At 35.1% G+C, this 17,468-nt stretch overlaps 1 protein-coding gene across 3 annotated transcripts in view; it reads left to right on the forward strand.

Annotated features, from left to right (window-relative positions):
- Nucleotides 1–15,925, forward strand: part of LOC139114683 (inactive phospholipase C-like protein 2) — a 140,797-nt gene extending 124,872 nt beyond the window's left edge. For all 3 annotated transcript variants that reach the window (XM_070676552.1, XM_070676553.1, XM_070676554.1), the window contains 17 exons: nucleotides 454–539; nucleotides 925–1,007; nucleotides 1,670–1,762; nucleotides 3,552–3,651; nucleotides 4,692–4,871; nucleotides 5,417–5,524; nucleotides 5,958–6,082; nucleotides 6,578–6,662; nucleotides 7,134–7,280; nucleotides 7,982–8,079; nucleotides 9,128–9,229; nucleotides 11,337–11,525; nucleotides 12,045–12,113; nucleotides 12,631–12,720; nucleotides 13,340–13,396; nucleotides 14,519–14,614; nucleotides 14,987–15,925. In XM_070676552.1, the coding sequence (XP_070532653.1) occupies nucleotides 454–539; nucleotides 925–1,007; nucleotides 1,670–1,762; nucleotides 3,552–3,651; nucleotides 4,692–4,871; nucleotides 5,417–5,524; nucleotides 5,958–6,082; nucleotides 6,578–6,662; nucleotides 7,134–7,280; nucleotides 7,982–8,079; nucleotides 9,128–9,229; nucleotides 11,337–11,525; nucleotides 12,045–12,113; nucleotides 12,631–12,720; nucleotides 13,340–13,396; nucleotides 14,519–14,614; nucleotides 14,987–15,043 (1,765 nt within the window). In that variant the 3' untranslated portion in view covers nucleotides 15,044–15,925. The remainder of the gene's footprint in view (nucleotides 1–453; nucleotides 540–924; nucleotides 1,008–1,669; nucleotides 1,763–3,551; nucleotides 3,652–4,691; nucleotides 4,872–5,416; nucleotides 5,525–5,957; nucleotides 6,083–6,577; nucleotides 6,663–7,133; nucleotides 7,281–7,981; nucleotides 8,080–9,127; nucleotides 9,230–11,336; nucleotides 11,526–12,044; nucleotides 12,114–12,630; nucleotides 12,721–13,339; nucleotides 13,397–14,518; nucleotides 14,615–14,986) is intronic.
- The last annotated feature ends 1,543 nt before the right edge of the window (nucleotides 15,926–17,468 follow it).

Below are 17,468 nucleotides of genomic sequence, written 5' to 3' on the forward strand. Positions count from 1 at the left end.
GACTTATTACAGGAGCAAATTTTTGATATCAGATTATTGATGAAACGTAGAATGTAAATTCTCAAAATACCGGTAGGGTTCATCATCTTTGAGAATTCAATCTTGTGAGTAGATTTAATAAAAAGACGATAATGATACAGAGTGTTCTGAAACGTGACTTCTCTAATGGCAACGCAACATACGCACATTGCAAAATTTTTAAAAATTGTTCAATGTCATTATCATAAATTCAATAAGTATTTGATTAAGATTGCTATTTTACTTCCTTCAGGACACATTGAATAAAATATCTCCTGTGAAATCAGTGGATCTGGTATAATTCATCAATTTTCATTTCAAGCAGATACATTGTATACAGAAACAGATGACAATGTTACCTGAAAACTTGAAGTCAGTTGAGTGAATACTGCCACTAGTCTGTCTTAACAAAGTTTTCTGTCCTGTTTGTTGCAGATATCCCCTTTTTGTATCATTAGAAAATCACTGCTGTCCAGAACAACAAAGATATATCGTGAAATATCTTACATCAATATTCAAAGGTGAGAAACAAGATTCTCATGAAGGTTATCAGAATTGCATAGATGTACTTTACATCATACTTCTCCTAAAATATATTTTAGCACATAAATCTCAGACTTATGGTGTTTTCCTTACCAAGAATGTTTTTTAAAAAGAGTGCAATTGGGAGATTTGCAAGTTAAACACGAAAGCATTTAATATGCTTGTTGAATGCTGTGCTACGGCTACAAAGCTCTACAAAGCTACATCAGACGTAAAGTTCAAGCATATGCCCAGTATCCTTTGACACAAACCTCAAGCATATGCTCCATAGGTTGTTCTGAAACACTGTGTACGCTTTCATTATGGTCACCACAATCCTGTTTTGCCCCACACCAATCATCTAACTTGGACACATATTTACAGAAAAACTTTATAAGGAAGACATTGGCGTCGGCAAAAGTTATCTTCCATCTCCAGAGGAACTTAAAGGAAAAATTATTCTCAAAGTAAGTCAATATGCAACAAGATATTAACTTTCTGAGTGTGACATTCAATTTGAAATTTCTACCATGAGTAGATATAACTCAAATGAACACTCATGAAATGTTCTATTATCTAATATGGAACACACAACTTTGCCTTACATTGGTATCAAAAGTGCAATGATCTCAGTTGTAGACCTTTAGTATGAGATTTATGTTGTGGATAAAATTGTCACCAACATCTGTACAATCAGAGCTGACATCTGTGAAGGCATGTTTGCATCTTGTATTTGATGTTGCCGCCAACGTAATATGATATATGGCAATGGGAACTATTAAGTGCAGTCTTATGTACGCGTCTCTTGTCTGCTACAAATATGTCGTATGTTTTCAATGTGCATTTATGTTCCTGTCCTGCTGTAGCAAATATCTGAAAACAACAGCACCTGTCATGAACCTTAATGTTGTTGTGTGGATAAAGTGCATGTATGGATTGAAGACGTGACTTTGTTCAAATGAATATAAAAATATCAAAAGTATGCAAATAGGTGCAAATTTTGTGAAAAATTCTGGAAACAAGCAATTTACCAGATTGCCTTGTATTGCACGCTGCAAATATGAACACAGGTATTGAATGCAAGTGCTGAAAGTTCACTTTGAAGTTTTTTCTCCTCTTCATCTATCAGGGCAAGAAATTACCTCCAGATTGGACTCATGATGAAGGTGAAGTGACCGATGAGGATGAAGGGACCGATAATGACAAGAAAAAACTTAAAAAGGTGAATAGAAAAAGGAATTCTGTTCTGTCTAGATGTATGCAGAAATTTCTTTCAAGGAAATGCTAGTGGCATACGTGTTTCTGACAAATTACACTGGCAGTTTGTAATGTTAAGTTTATAATAATTTCATCTTGCTACTGTCAATAGGGATGCATAGAATTCAGTGTAGGCGTTCATTCCGACGTGAATTACATTTTAATACAACAACTAGGCAATCTGTTTGAAATTGAATATTTACACAGCATACGAAGATTGAAATTTCTTGTAATAGCACTCTCAAAGAAATCATCTTAAGAAAACGTAGGCTCCTGGAAGATTCATTTTAAATCTTCTCCTCTTCAGGATGTACTCACAAAAGGATGCATACACTTCTGTTGGTCTTGCTGTAGTCATATTTCATAATATTTTGTCCAGATCCCCATGCAACCTACTTCAATATCTATACTATTCTATTACACTCTGTAGACTCTTTTCATCCCTGTAAATTTCCTGCGTCATGTTTTCTATGGTTGGCTGTATTGCATGCTGTTATGTAGTTAAATCAACCATTAGATCTTGTGAGGGGGTCAACAGGAATCAACCATTAGATCTTGGGAGGGGTCAACATCTTGGGAGGGGGTCAACAGGAATCAACCATTAGATCTTGGGAGCGGTTGACAAAATGGTAGAGAATCTATGGGACAAAATTGCCAAGAACATGTAGCAGATATTCACCAGAATAGCTGCAGATGTATTTTGGGGGGACGGGTACTGGGCAAAAAGATTTGTCAAATTATTTGGAACAAAACCTAAACTGCATGCTGGCATTCTGACCACTCATCACCTTAGATCTAATGGTTCATCCCTTCCTGTAAATAAATTGAATATTGACCAAATACAATCTTCTTTAGAGTAGGTAGACTCTACCTCAATTTCCAAAACATTACAATATCCCTTTATACCTGGATGACCAAATATTTCATACTCATTTTATACATTTTAATATGTACCAAAATTAGGTTATCACATTCTGGCATTTCTCACATCCCTACAAAGTGGCGACAACTTTGTTAGAATTCTGTCAGTCAACATTTCAGTATTGCTGAGTATCTGCTTATATACCCATTCACAGCCTCTATCGCCAATTTTCATTTCTCTAATCATTCTTGTACAAACTAAGTTTCCAGAGTCACCTGGCACATCTCTAGAAGCTGGATGATAGCTTTGCTCTGTAATTCAACATTTCAAAATGGTTCAGTATGCTGATTATGTCATCTGGCATTCTACAGAAATTACGTAAAAACAAGTCCTAAGACTGGGTTTATCTCAATAAATAGTCATTCATTGGAGGCAGGTACACAGCCACAAACAGCTGTATGACAAAAGAATAGAAAATCTTCAAAACTAATAAAAACTTGACAGCAAATGCTATTCTAACAAAACATGAGAAAAAGTTGATTTTCAGAGTTTTCTCAAAATTTCTTCAATTTGAATTTGTATAACATTTCAACTTTGAATGTAACTTCTGATGTATTGTCCCGATCAAGTGACTAGGGCTACAATATTCAGTTATTCCAAAATAACCCTGGACGTTATGCACATTCAGATTCAGGCGATGTTAAAAAGTTGAACACAAGGAATTCCATCTTGACTTTTGAAATAGGATGGGAAACTGCATTTCTAAGAAGTAAGATACTGGGAAGAACATCAAAAGTTACTGCTAATGGAGCTGAAGACAGAACAGAAATTCTTGCTTTTTTTAAATTTTTTTAGATTCCAATAAAGAAATCTTTTTTCTTGTTTTGTTCAGGATGGCTTGAAGAAGATTACACTGATCAAGGAACTATCAGATCTTATTTCAATATGTAAATCAGTAAGGTTTGAAGATTTCCATGAGTCAGCACAAAAACGTAAGTTATGCTTGTCCTTAGAAAATTCGCAATAACATGTGACAGTTCTAAAATTAATGTGCAAAAGGAAATATTTGCGTGATTTTCACCAGTTTTCAAAACATTGAAAGTAGGATAATGATGGTGTTTTGTTTATAGCTACAGTTTATTTTCTATAAAAACTAAAGAGATCACTTGTTGAGGGCTCACATCACATTCAATGGCAATAAAAATGAGTAAAAATGACAGAAATTCTCAGAAACTCTGTCAGCTACAGACCATGTCAGGCTTACAATGCGATATTTTGAGAAAAAGCTGCGATCACGCTCCACGCTACTCAAACAATGCAATCACATTTCTAAAAACTGTGTAAAAGCAATGGGATAATTACATGCCATTCATCAACATTTTGTAATGAATTTCTAGAAGAGTACATACATGCGTACATGTACAGAGTAACCCCCACAGTACGTTAGCAGAGCTTTCAGTGCATCTAAACAATGTCATAATCACCATGCTGGTATACTGAAAGAGCGTTACTGTGATTTTGCTATCGACGATAAACTGGTGATTTCACTGTACTTTTCAAGTCATTTTATCACCAGTGTTCTCCCACCCTCCCAGAGGTATATCAACAACATCACACATTGACAGTAGATTATGTATTATCGTTGTTTCCAAGTCTTAGTACCTCACAGTTTATTCCCCGATGTGTGCTAAATGCTCACCACAGCGCCCACAGATGTACAAACAATCTTATGTAAATGTCAGAGACACAATGAGAACAGCCCAAGATTTGTAAAAATCCACTAGCCCAAGTATTGGCTTTTAGTTTTATGACTAGGCCATTGGTATTCTGTGGCTACTTGCATCATTGATCATTGAATTATTCAGCTAGTATGGTAGCTTAAATGTTGACAAGTGTCGGTTAGTAGAACCTGAGGCTTGGTTGGTGATTTTATTTGGTGTCTAGTCTTTGAGCCAGTGGATCTGAAAATGATTTCTTCACCCCAGTTTACCGTTGCCTTTTATTGATTATTTGTCAATTTTTTTTACTTCAGAGAAAGTGTGGGAGATGTGTTCCTTAAGTGAAGGAGTGGCTAACAAGTTTGCTAATCTCTGCCCAGAAGACTTTGTAAATCACACCAAAAGATTTTTAACCAGAATTTATCCAAACACAATAAGAGTGGATTCAAGCAATTACAACCCGCAGGACCTATGGAACTGTGGTTGCCAAATAGGTAATGAGAAAATTTGATTGTTCTTGTCTGAGAAGCTAATTATTTGTTGCCACCGTGTCCAATATGTGGCACCCAGGTGCTTAGCAAATACGCAGCAGTGCCTGTATACATTGTATCTTTAGGGTGTGTGTGTACATGTATGTGTGTATGTGTGTGTGTGTGTGCACATGTAGTAGCAATGCTGCAACATTCCTGTCAAGTGTACTACCATGGTAAACATTCATTTGCGAGTGAAAGAAATGTTGGTGCATCCGTTAAATGTCATTTTTTTAAACTTTGAAAATAATCTCGCTAAAGGTTGGCGTACCAGCTAGGCCTTTGCTTAATAAAGCCAAGGAGAATTTACTTTCACTGTCCTGTAATTCTGTTGTTATACAAATGGTTGCTCACAGAACAGTGCTTTGTATGTGAAAAAGCAAAGAAGTATTTATTCCAAGCTTTAGAGAGGTTTAACCTCTCTCCTTTTCAAGTTAATCCTAATCGTTTTTGTTTCAAAGAATTCAAAAATTTTGACGGCAGTGTTTGTATGATTTTCTCTTCACAAGTTACACAGAATTACCAGACTCCAGGCCTAATGATGGATCTCTATGAAGGTCGCTTCAAACAAAATGGCGGCTGTGGCTTTGTACTTAAACCTGCAGTTATGAGAGAAGGTAAGAGACAGTCCCTCTTTCAAGCCAATATTTGACAGCTGATGGATTTTTTAGTTGGTTTAGTATTTGTGCAGAAAAGAGCAAGTTTTTGAAGCTCTGTTTATTGTAAAGATTTCTGAATTAATATGAAATTTAGATTTAAGTACGTAGTGTATTCTTTGCATGGTTGTGAGGAAGTCCAATGATATCAAGACATCAATGAACTTATCACTTTATAAAAATGCAAACAAAGGACATCTGGTACATGTATGGAAATTTGAAAGCAAACTATAAAAGTTAGGTTTCACTGGGTCAAATTTGTGACAGCTAAAGATACAGCTGTCATTAAATATGAGTTGAAAAAGAATTATGTAAGTCAGGCACAACTATGAAGATTATTGTTGCGGATTTTGGTCTTGAATTCACACAAGATATTAACTTTGATTCCCAACAGAGATTGCCTTCTTCAGTGCTAATACAAAAGAAATGATACCAGGAGTTTCTCCACAAATACTACACATCAAGATTGTCAGTGGTCAACAATTTCCAAAACCCAAAGGATCTGGAGCAAAAGGAGATGTAAGTGAAAGGGATTTTTCGATTGGCCAACGATTTTGTCAATCTGTGATATATTTCTACAGGAGCCAACCACCACTGTGGTTACTAAGGCAGTTAGGAAAGCAACATTTTGTGATATGTGAATATGGACCATTGAAATTCTCCTGGTTCAACGAGACTATAGCTGTAACTTTAAATAATATGTTCACCATATTTGTTCAGCAAAACATATACATTTTCCTTTTCATGTCCCAAAAATATCTTGAAAAACAAACTACAGGTATTAGCTTCAATGCAGTGCAAGCAATATCATTGGTGATAAATTCCAGTCTGAAATACAATTCAGTTTTCAACTGTAAAATGTGACATTATTCAATTACAGGCTGTACTGACAGGGGATTTTAATGTAATTTTACATTATGAGTCAAAATAGAACAAAATCCTGGCAAACGCATCTAAAATAACAACTAATGGAGTTTAAATGCAATGCTGATTTGCATTTATTCTGTCCTACAGGCAATAGATCCCTATGTTTCCATGGAAATTTTTGGAATACCAGCAGACTGTGCTGAAGAACGGACCAAATCAGTACCTCATAACGGTAAGATTTGTGATGAAATTTGTCAGAACAGTATCAATTGTTTCTGTCCATTTCTGTACATATCAAAGTGAAGTTACCTGCACATATGGTGCAAGATCCAAGGTACATTGATATTCTTCATCAGTAATGGCTTTTTGTCATTTGATTTGTACATTTAAACAATTCTCAGATTGCCCCTATTGCAAATTTATAGGTTGCATAAATGAACACCATTTGGTCTAACATTCAATGGTTAGATGGTTCATCAACTGCAAAAACTTTGGCGTCACTGCATGTATCAATTATTTCTCCTTCCATTTTACAGAAACTGAATTTAGATGTCTCTCATAACTAACCTGCAAATATTGAGTCAAATTTACTTACCTGAATAAATAGCAAGATTATTTCACTACCTGAGTTTTCTTGTATTGTTCACTGTCTTTATTCAGCAAACCAGGAATCAGTTGTTTTGCTTCGTTTTCATTTCTCTAGGTTACAACCCACTGTTTGATGAAAGTTTTGAATTCACCGTGAATTTACCAGAGCTGGCATTGGTTAGATTTGTTGTTTTAGATGATGATTACATTGGGGATGAATTTATCGGACAGTACACGATTCCATTTGAATGTCTTCAGCCAGGTAAGAATTCTGCAGACACAGACCCACGTTATTCCTGAAGACTAAGAGAGTTTGAATGGAATGCTGGTACCAGATTATCAGAGCAGACTGTGATACAAATTATAGTCTTCAGCTTTGATCCACTGTCAGAACTCATTGTGTTTGACCGTGTGACAACAGTGGAATTAAACTGGGAATGACCGTCTGTAACAGAGGTCACTGTAGAGGTCAAAGAAGAAATTATCAATCCCAGATACTGAAGAGACCCATGAACATACTTGTCCTCGAACTAAAGAAGTTCAAATAAAAAGTCAAATGTGTTCTAGTTTCCATGGCTTGTTTAGATTTCTCTAGGGTCTATACTTGGACCAGACCTTAAGCTGTACACTACCTCCGTGTTTGCAATGTGAAATTGTCAACTTTTCGAGAACAAGATTTGGCAGTGAATTCAAGGCATAGTCATGTTGAGATACGCCAAACTATGCTAACGTTTGCCATAACACCAGGAAAATTAAACTCACAGAGCTTATTAATATATGGAGTGATCCCACTTACCTCCAGTCGTCAAATGAATGCCTTTCTATCTGTGTTACAGGATCTTTAGATTTCCTTCAAATGAAGCAGTTTTCAATTCTAACTTTCAGTTTTATGAGCATATTATTAATTAATCAGTTTAATGATAATAGTAGAGATAACAGACCAAATTTTGTTGTACTGTCTAGGTTACAGACATATTGGACTTCTTTCTAATACTGGGGAACCTTTAGGGAATGCATCCTTGTTTGTTCATATTGCTATCACCAATAGACGAGGAGGAGGTGTAAGTAACTAATATTATGCATTTCCTTTGCCTTACATGTATGTACTGTAATTTGAACAGAGCATGAATTTTCAGCAATTACACAATGTACTGGTATTCTGTGACCTGTGACCTCTGTACATGCTCACTTCTCTTGTGCTGCCATCCAATATGGTTACCAAAGGGACATTTTGATTTGAGTTTGCCAATGTCCACATATGGCTATTTGGTGTTTTTGTCAACTGACACTAACTATATGAGAGGCATGCTAGACCATGTCTATGACACCCACTGCACAGTACAATGTTCTTGAAGTCATTTTTTTTGAATGACATATTAAATGGGACAATGTTATGGACAATGACATTTGCTGTGAATGGGTTGTTGGTGTTGTGTTAGGGTAGTATGCATTGTAACTATGTGAATATTTTCACAGATTTGAGATCTCTCAATAAAGGTAGTATGCACCTTGAAACCAAAAGACTTATTGTAAACTTTGCTCAAACTTGCTATCTTTCAAAATCAACAATAAAAATGAAGGAGTCACCATGCAAATATTAATACCAGATAGAAATATACTAGAAACCCAATATTTATAGGTATTTGACATTCAAAATGGCCTTCTATGGGAAAAAATACATTTTCAATTTTCACAAACATAAGACATGTGAAAACTTTATTTACTTCAAGAGAATGAGGTCCCATCAGTTGGAGATCAGAAATGTATCTGTATATCTGTCCCTGAGGCTCATTCTACATTTAATTATATTAATGACCCAGTGCAAATGGGACACAACTCAAGTGAGTTTTTGTCATATCTTAATCATTGTCTTAAAATGCATTATCCAAGAAAGTTAAAACAACTTGCACATTAAACTGTACAACATAATGTCAGTGTAAACATTCCAAAAGTGAAAATCAAAAGTTACATGGTTGTATCACTTGTATTCCGGGCTTTCAATCGTGTAAACCGAATGAAATGAGGTGAGAAATGGAACAGTTTATCCACTTTCCGTACCGGAGTACCTGATAACATTTCCTGTTACATTTTTAAAACATGATTCACCAGAAACCAACAAAGCGAGGGATGTCGGTCAAGAAATCAAGGAGGCAACGTGAATACACAAACCTTAGAGTTGTTGGTGTGAAATGCATCGATGAAACTTTTAAAGTAAGTGCATACAAAATTATGGTTTCACTGTCGTGACTTTTTCATGTGTTTTTTCTCAATTCTTCATGTTTCTGTATTTCCACTTCAATTCATTGTTTATCGTGACTGTAAATTTTTCCCAGGATTGTCCTTTCTTTACAATTACAAAGTCTGATTTTTTCCCTCCAGTCATTTTATCATCCACCAGTCAAACTATCAAACTGATGAAATCAGTCATTCAAGGACTGTTTAGTCATTGAAATGTGATCAGACTAAATTAGATGACTAATCAAATTTCAGTGAAATGTCTTTGTACATTCACATTATTTTGCTATTGACTTACAGTATTTCTGTTTTTTCGTGCACATTCAGCTGTAATTTTGAGTTTAGAATTGGAAAACCATGTTTGTCCCCTTATAACTCATACTCTGAAGGGTTTTAAGTTTGAATTATTTAATTTGGGATGAGTTTTCATCGCTTACACATTTATCTATAAATATCTGCAGGACATATTGATTTGGAAACTTGGATTGAATGTGTTGTGGCAAGTGTTGAAAAACTGACAGTTTAAATCTTTATATGTCTGAAGGATACAAAGATGGTACAGTGTTTGGACACATCACTTCCGGAAATGCTATTTTTTTATCTTATGTGCTATTATTAATTACAATCATAATATATACATATATTATACTATCAAGAATGGGATCAATTATTTAGATTCTATGTGCAAGTAAGGGTTTGTAGAATTTAAGGCTTTTCAATATAAATATTTCTAGCATGAAATTCCAGTTTTTTCCGACCAAATGAGGAATTCTTGAGTTGCATTTTAATCGCACACCCTGTGTCCTATAGCTGACAAAACACAAATGTTGTTTTCCAGTGTATTTCAAACATGTTAATAGGGTTTCTGGAAGGTGATGTTTACTGCAATAAACAAGGAGACTTGCAAGGAGAGTTTAGCGTAATAAGAATCCTTCACAGCTATATTCAGAACAGCCTTAGGGTTTGTTAAGACAAATATGTAGTCCTTCAACCGTCAGGTTTCTCCTAAATAGGAACTGTTTCAACTAATGTAACACCTTTCCTGTAAAAACTGCATCTCAGCAGTGGTGGAGTCTCCAGCACTTTTAAATTAAATGTCTTTTACTGTCATAACTTACAGAGAATTACAAATAGTACTGTGGCTAATTATCAAAACGTGATTTAGGCATCCAGATATCAGAATTTCCACATAATTGTATAAATTTATCCATCCATCCTATGAAAATATCGTGGAGGGGGTTCCAAGTATATCCTCATTGCTTACTTGATCAATATCAATATTCAAGATAGAGACATTTTGACAGGTGAAAATGGTCAACAATAATTAAGCAGTTTATGCAGACCCTCAGGTGCTGCCCAGAATTGAAAATTAATTTTTGTAGCCCAACATAAATTGTTCAGCGTTTCATTTTCCAAGTGCAGTATGCAATCAAAAGAAGAACTGCTGAAGAGAAGTATAATGTATGCCATTTTTCTCTGAGTTAAAAATGTCCGCTTTTCTTCACTTCCCAAAGCATTTCCTAACTTGTATCAAGAAACAAGACATCAGTCATTCTCTGCTTTATAGTTATGATAATAGTTATGGTAATGAGGTCTTTTTTCAACCCAAGTTTAGGGAGAAATTCATTGCCCATGCTTTCTAAACCACTTGTCACATCTCTGCAATGTCACAAGCATGGTTCACTTTGTGTGTAAACTCTAAGATCAGGTTCTACTATGATATGTAAACTTGTACTCACAAAATACTATTGAACTATAATGATATTTGAAATTTAAAATGGCCACCATCAGTGTGTTAATTCTATGGAGAAAAATAAAATTTTCGATTTTCGAAAAACTTAGTATTGGTGAAAGTTTTTCTTACTCAAAGAGCTTCAAAATGGACTCCATAAGTGGTAGATTAGAAAAGAATTGGAAAAATTGAAGTCCAAATATCTGTCCGTGAGGCGCATTCTACCTTATACAGATAAGGTTGCCCTGTAAAAGTGTTAAGCCCCTCTGCATCAGAAATAAAGTGTAACATTTCATCCATGATAAATGTGATCCATATTTCTACAACTGTCAATGTTGTCGTATTTAACAGGCAGCTGTTCAACCATTGAAGGAAGCCACGGATCTACGTGAGAATGTGCAGAATGCACAGATTCGATTCAAAGAATGTTGTGGCCTGGCTTCTATTGCCAATATCAAGCAGTGTGTTAGAGTGTTGGCGACTCGTTTACAAACTCATTCAACAGAAAATTTAGTCTTGATGTTGGAAATGAAAGATAAGGTAAGATTCTGTCGGACAATGTTCACAATTCTGTTTGACCAGTCTAAACGTCATGGAGTTCTAATGTTGACAGAGACATCTTAATATTAAGTTATCATTATATAACTGTTTATTAGCTAAAGATAAGGCATGTAGCAAAATATGTAGAGTGTGAATTAGCATGTTTCAAAAATGTTTTTAAGTTATTAATTTCTAACTTAAAGGCATATGATTTATATAGTGTGTTTAACTTACTCAGTGTTTCATTGTCACTGTGGTGTTCAATAATATACAACACAGTGTTTTTTATTTTAGCATATGTAAAGTACAAAATGTCAACAAAAAAAATCACAATTATAGTAAGTTTGTATGAAACTGCTGAAGTCAGCAATGAAATGATAAATATTAATAACTGTACAATCCTTGTTATTTATTTTTGAACGTTGAAATGATTCTATTCTACAGTTTTAAAAGAATATGCAAGTAAATATAAATAAAATTTTTGACTCAAAAATTAACATATTGAACTTTGAACTTTAGTTTCCAGAGTTGCAGGCAGAGGGCAGTGTTCCTGAAATGTTGAAAAAAGCATTGGCAGCCTATGAACAGGTACACACTGGATTTCGAACTTTATTCAACTGTCAAAAGCTACACTTTACACGTACATAAAATTTTTTGTCACTGCTATGGTTACAAGTTACTAACACAGTGCCTTGGTGTATTCAAATGTATTGTTCTTAAAATCTTTAAAATCTTGTCGCGGTTTATGTCAAATGTTCAAGAAATTTGATTTGTGAAAGGAGGCTGACACTGAACTTGAGCAAGGTGATTTTCAGTTCAGACACCCTAACATCCTTTTTATCTGAAAATTGGGAAACATTTGTCCTGAAAATGCATTTGTCTGTAACTGCTGCTAGGCACAATATTGAATATGAAATTTTCTTGTCATTATCAAAGAGTAGCACTGTAGAGAAACAATTTTTGGATGATGTTGTTTGAACAGCCAATGGAACATGTAAATTGTGATATAATTCTTCAAGATTAAACTGAGATGTATTGTTGTTGTGTTCAAAATTTGTCATAAAATGTTTCAGAAAATAATAAGCAATTTTATTATACTCTGCAGATGGTTGCCGAAAGCAAAATTTTAATAGAAAAAGCTGATGATGTTGTCAGTCGGCTTGAACAGTCTAAGAAGAATGGGCTTGAATGGCATGTAGGTACACCCAGAAATGTTTTCTTTCAACTTTATGAAGTAAAAAGAAAGAAGTTATAAATTTGTCATACTGTGTCTTCTCAAGATAATATACTTTATATCTCAGATTAAGGTGTCTGACTCTGTCTAGTAATTTCACTGGGTATATTCCAGAGGGCAGCATTTTACAAGTGGTATAGCCACAAACTGATGACATCAAATCGCCATACAAAAAACACAGGCGCCTTGTAATTATGGCACTGTGTATTGTGTATGATGATTTGACGTGCAAGGTCACTGCACATTTGCATATATCCATATATGGTAAAAGAGGAACATCAGCCATGTTTACTCTGAGGATCGATGTCATAGTATTGGCAGTATTGGCGAGGCGCTAAAATTGTTCTTTGCTTGGCTTGGATGATTTGACGTGTAAGGTCACTGCACATTTGCATGTATCCATATATAATAAAAGAGGAACATCAGCCATGTTTACTCTGAGGATCGATGTCATAGTATTGGCAGTATTGGCGAGGCGCTAAAATTGTTCTTTGCTTGGCTACCCCAGTGAAATTCGTGATTTGCTACTGCAGATAAAGATGACTGAACTCCTTGAACTGATCAACCGTCTTATTTTCAGGAGGAATTGCACACTCTGTCAGCCAAGGAAGGTCTCAAAGGCAGAAAAATTACAAAGGTAGGATCTCTAAATACTCAACACTTTACAGCGCAGGAATCGTTAGGTGACATTGTTCAGGTAGATTACAAGAAGCATGTGTTTTTTGACAAGCACTACGGAACGATATCAGGCCTATATGCTATACTTTTGTGTAATTCAACATTATCTTAGTGAGTATCTATGCATTAACTAAACTACTAAAGGAACGTCAGACAATCTAACAATAAGGGACATTTGGCCCAGTGTCCTTTTGATGTCCCAAAACCATTTATTTGTAATTCGAATGAATCTAAAAGTTTGTTGTTTATTAAATATCACTGTTACCAAAATAACAGCAATGTTTCACAATTGACTCTAATGCTATCGTGCCCATTTCCATCTGTGTTTGCCATAGAAATTAATAGGATTGTATCTGACATTTGATGAGGAAAGTTTCAGAATTTACATTACTTTGCCACTGGAGGGCGCCCTTTCAAAGATTACTTGTTGTTACGGTGTACCTTGATTGTTACACAAAGGGATGGAGTCTACTGTCTATGGTCGTCTTGAGAAATTCTCTCAGCATAGTTTCTAATTATTGTTTACATTTTAAAAGGAAATACTAGTATCTTCTCCAAAGAATGTCAAACTGATAAACTTAATGATAATTTACTCATGGGAAAGTTTCCTAAATTTTATTTGAATCATTTCTGTGTGAGTTTGAAGGATAATTCAATGCAATATGAAAATCAAATTTGGGGATCACAGAAAATTTTGATCTTGCTCCTGCTTGGATGATGACCAGAGAAAATACAGCATTAGATGAATGACAAATGAGAGCATTTCAGAGTTATTGATATGAAGGACACATATGTGATTCTTGAAAAGTGTTGTTTATGGAAACACCACATTTGTCAAAGAAAGGTAGATCCAACTGTCAGTGGGAAATCAAATTGTCACCTCTTCGTTTTTCAGAGACAAGTTTATTCCATAGAGCTACCATATTATTTTTAAGTGCATAAGGGTTCTGCCCAGTTGCAATGAAGAGCGCCCTCAGTGACTCAAATCATCCATTGTCACTCTTTTATGTACCCGCAGCAATAGAGTTGCAGCAGAGATGAAATCATGCATGTGAGTTTAAAATCTCTCTCTCTGTTTCAGGCACAGGAAAGTTTTGCATGGAACATTCGTGTGTTGAAAGGGCAAGCAGATCTCTTATCCAGATCAAAAAAGGATAGTGAAGATTGTATGAAACAGGTATGTTGCAGAAAATGAACTTTATATTAAATTACAATATTCCAAGTTGAAGGAGAATAAATGAAGTGTGCAGGACAGAAATAGTCTAAAAAATTCTGTACTTGTATGGAATAATGAAAAGGGCACACACCTAGGTCTATCTCATGGCACTTTCCCTATGATGTTACTTAATTGGCAACAAATCATTGAAAGCCATTGTTTTTATTACAGTGGCTGAGAAACTTCAGAGAATTGATACTGATCGGTAACAATTGTGACATTAAATCAATCAAATAGCTTTTCATTCTGCACTATTATTTTTTTATTGCACTGCATTCAGCACAATTCCATTCATCTATTGATATACAAATGCCATTTCTTGTTCTCTTTCAGATTTTAGAAGCAGCTAGTGCACTAGGCTTGGTCAAACCAACTCCCACTACTGTCTGACATTGACTGTCAATCAGAATCTGAAGTGCATCAGTGATTGTCATGACACAGGACTGTAGAAACCATTTCATACCTATGCACTATGGCCACAGTGTGCAATAGTCTCTTGCTTGCCAGATTCTTTTGTAGAATTATTTTATGTCGAAGTGTCTAGAGTGTTTTGAAAAAAAATAACATTCCCTTTCATGATACAGTGATCTGTTTTTCAAACTTGTGAATATTCATAGTCTTCTGTGCAATAGAACTTTCATACTTGCTTTTATCATGTGACAGATTGGTGACCTTATAGTTACCTTAGTACCCAGACACGGTCATTGCTATAGTGATTTGTGCTGTATTATGGGATTGATGAGGTCAAACAGGGAATGTGGTAGGCATCAGATTTATCTAGAAATGGTAATCGTGGTTTGTTTGTTTGTTTGGAGATTAATTGAAACTTTATATGAAACATAACGCATTTTTCAAGTGTGTAAAATTGAGAAAAAGCACGTTTTAAGTTATTTTACTTCCAGAGTGTAAAATAATTTGACTACCACCTTATTTTTATCAGCATTATCACAGCGTATAGAATTTTCACTTTGAAAAAGTACTGTTTTGATGATAACTGACATACACATACTTTCAACGTTATCACAAAGTAACTTTACTGCAACCTTGTTTTGTAACAGTCATTCAAGAGTAACTTGATAGAAGTGTCACAAGATTATTTATTATTGTGGGCAAGTTTTGTATTTACTTATGGCACTTGGAAGGGGTTTGACCCTCAACTTTCTTGACAATGATGATCATGACAGATTTTTAAAAAAATTGAATTTTTAGCATGGCTTATGTTTGTGTTCAGTCAAAATCAAATCTCTGGACACAAATATGTGATTGCAATACTAAAAAAAAATTATCTAGGACCTCGGTATCAACAGGCGTATTGTGGTTGCACCAAACCATAGAATTTCCAGTTTAATATTTTACAATAACTCAAGGTTATCTTTTGCAAGCTTCCATGTTGATATATCTGCATCAGACTATCATATTTCAATTTTTTTTGTTTCAAAAGTGTTTCACATATGCTTGCATGATCATTTCACATGTTGGAAAGTTTTCACGCTCAGTTTTGATCAGAACAATTCAATCATTTTCGGTAGCAGTAACTAAATCAAAAACAACTAATGTCATGGAAATCATCATGAAAATAGTTGTCACTGTAGAGAACAACTCACATCTATACTTCTTTTTACCCTTGGGAAGGTGTAAAACCCAAAACACAAAGTCCTAACAAAGAAATGTTTTTATTGTAATTGTTGAACAAGGCTGTGCCTTTTCTTTCTGCCAGCAGAAATACACACACTAAATAATATGTTTTGTGTATGTTCTTCCATGGTATGTAAAATTTTTGTAAGTATAACATTGTAGTAAGCTTTTTCAGTATCAAGTCAGAAATATAAAGTTTTGTTCTGTCTTCATCAAATCTCTTTTTTTTAATACCAGCGATTTTCTGGTAAAATTTAACAGCTTTAACCTTCAACATTTGGCAGATTTGCTAGATTTCATCTTTGCTAGATTGAAGAACATTGGGATTCATGCTCCATCTTGGAATTCAATGGTACCCTAGGGGGTGTGTTTCATGGTCCATCTTGTAATTCAACAGTACCCTAGGGGTGTGTTTCTGTTGAGTTACTGCAAAACTCACCCTAAGACAATCAGAATACTACTTCTGTTCTTCAGTTCCGTCTAACATTTACTCAGTGCCTGGTTGGTCCATGGTAAAGATATTATACAGCAGCTCATAATGGTTTAGCTTTAATATATGACTTGTATTTCTTGTCAATACTGTTCCGATGTGGTCAGACAGAATCTGCAGTGGACTTGGCAGCACATAGTTTGGGGGTAGAATTTGCAATGTCCTTCACGCGTCATCTCAACCGCTTTATTTATAACTCACACAGTGCCGTGAATCTTGAATGCTGGGACAGTGTTTTAAAAAAATATGAGGTTTTGGTCATCTTTTCTCAAGTTGTCCTTATTTGTATGACAAGAAGTCAGTGGACTTTGTGTTTGTATGTGGGTTTGTGTGTATGTGTGTGTGTGTGTGTGTGTGTGTGCATGTCTACATGCTGTTATGTAGGTCATTTCCCCCACACTCATCATGACCTGAGTTCAATTAGTCTAGAACATTCTCAAGGTCACTGCCCTTGATGACCTCACAACCTTGAATTCAATTAGTCATGTTTGGAATGTTCTGGAAAGTTGATTAGTTGTGTAAGGGAGATAATTTTAGAACAGTAATTAGCATGTCAATAAAAGTTCTAGATTGTTCTTATATGCCTTTATAAAAGGGACGTGCTCAGCTTCCAGTCAGACTTTTGGGATCGTGTCTCTTGTGTGTTACTAAACTCCAGCAGTAGTCATTCTCAAGACTTTTCAAGACCTT

This window comes from Ptychodera flava, chromosome 16 (genome assembly GCF_041260155.1).
Source record: "Ptychodera flava strain L36383 chromosome 16, AS_Pfla_20210202, whole genome shotgun sequence".
Lineage (NCBI taxonomy): Eukaryota > Metazoa > Hemichordata > Enteropneusta > Ptychoderidae > Ptychodera > Ptychodera flava.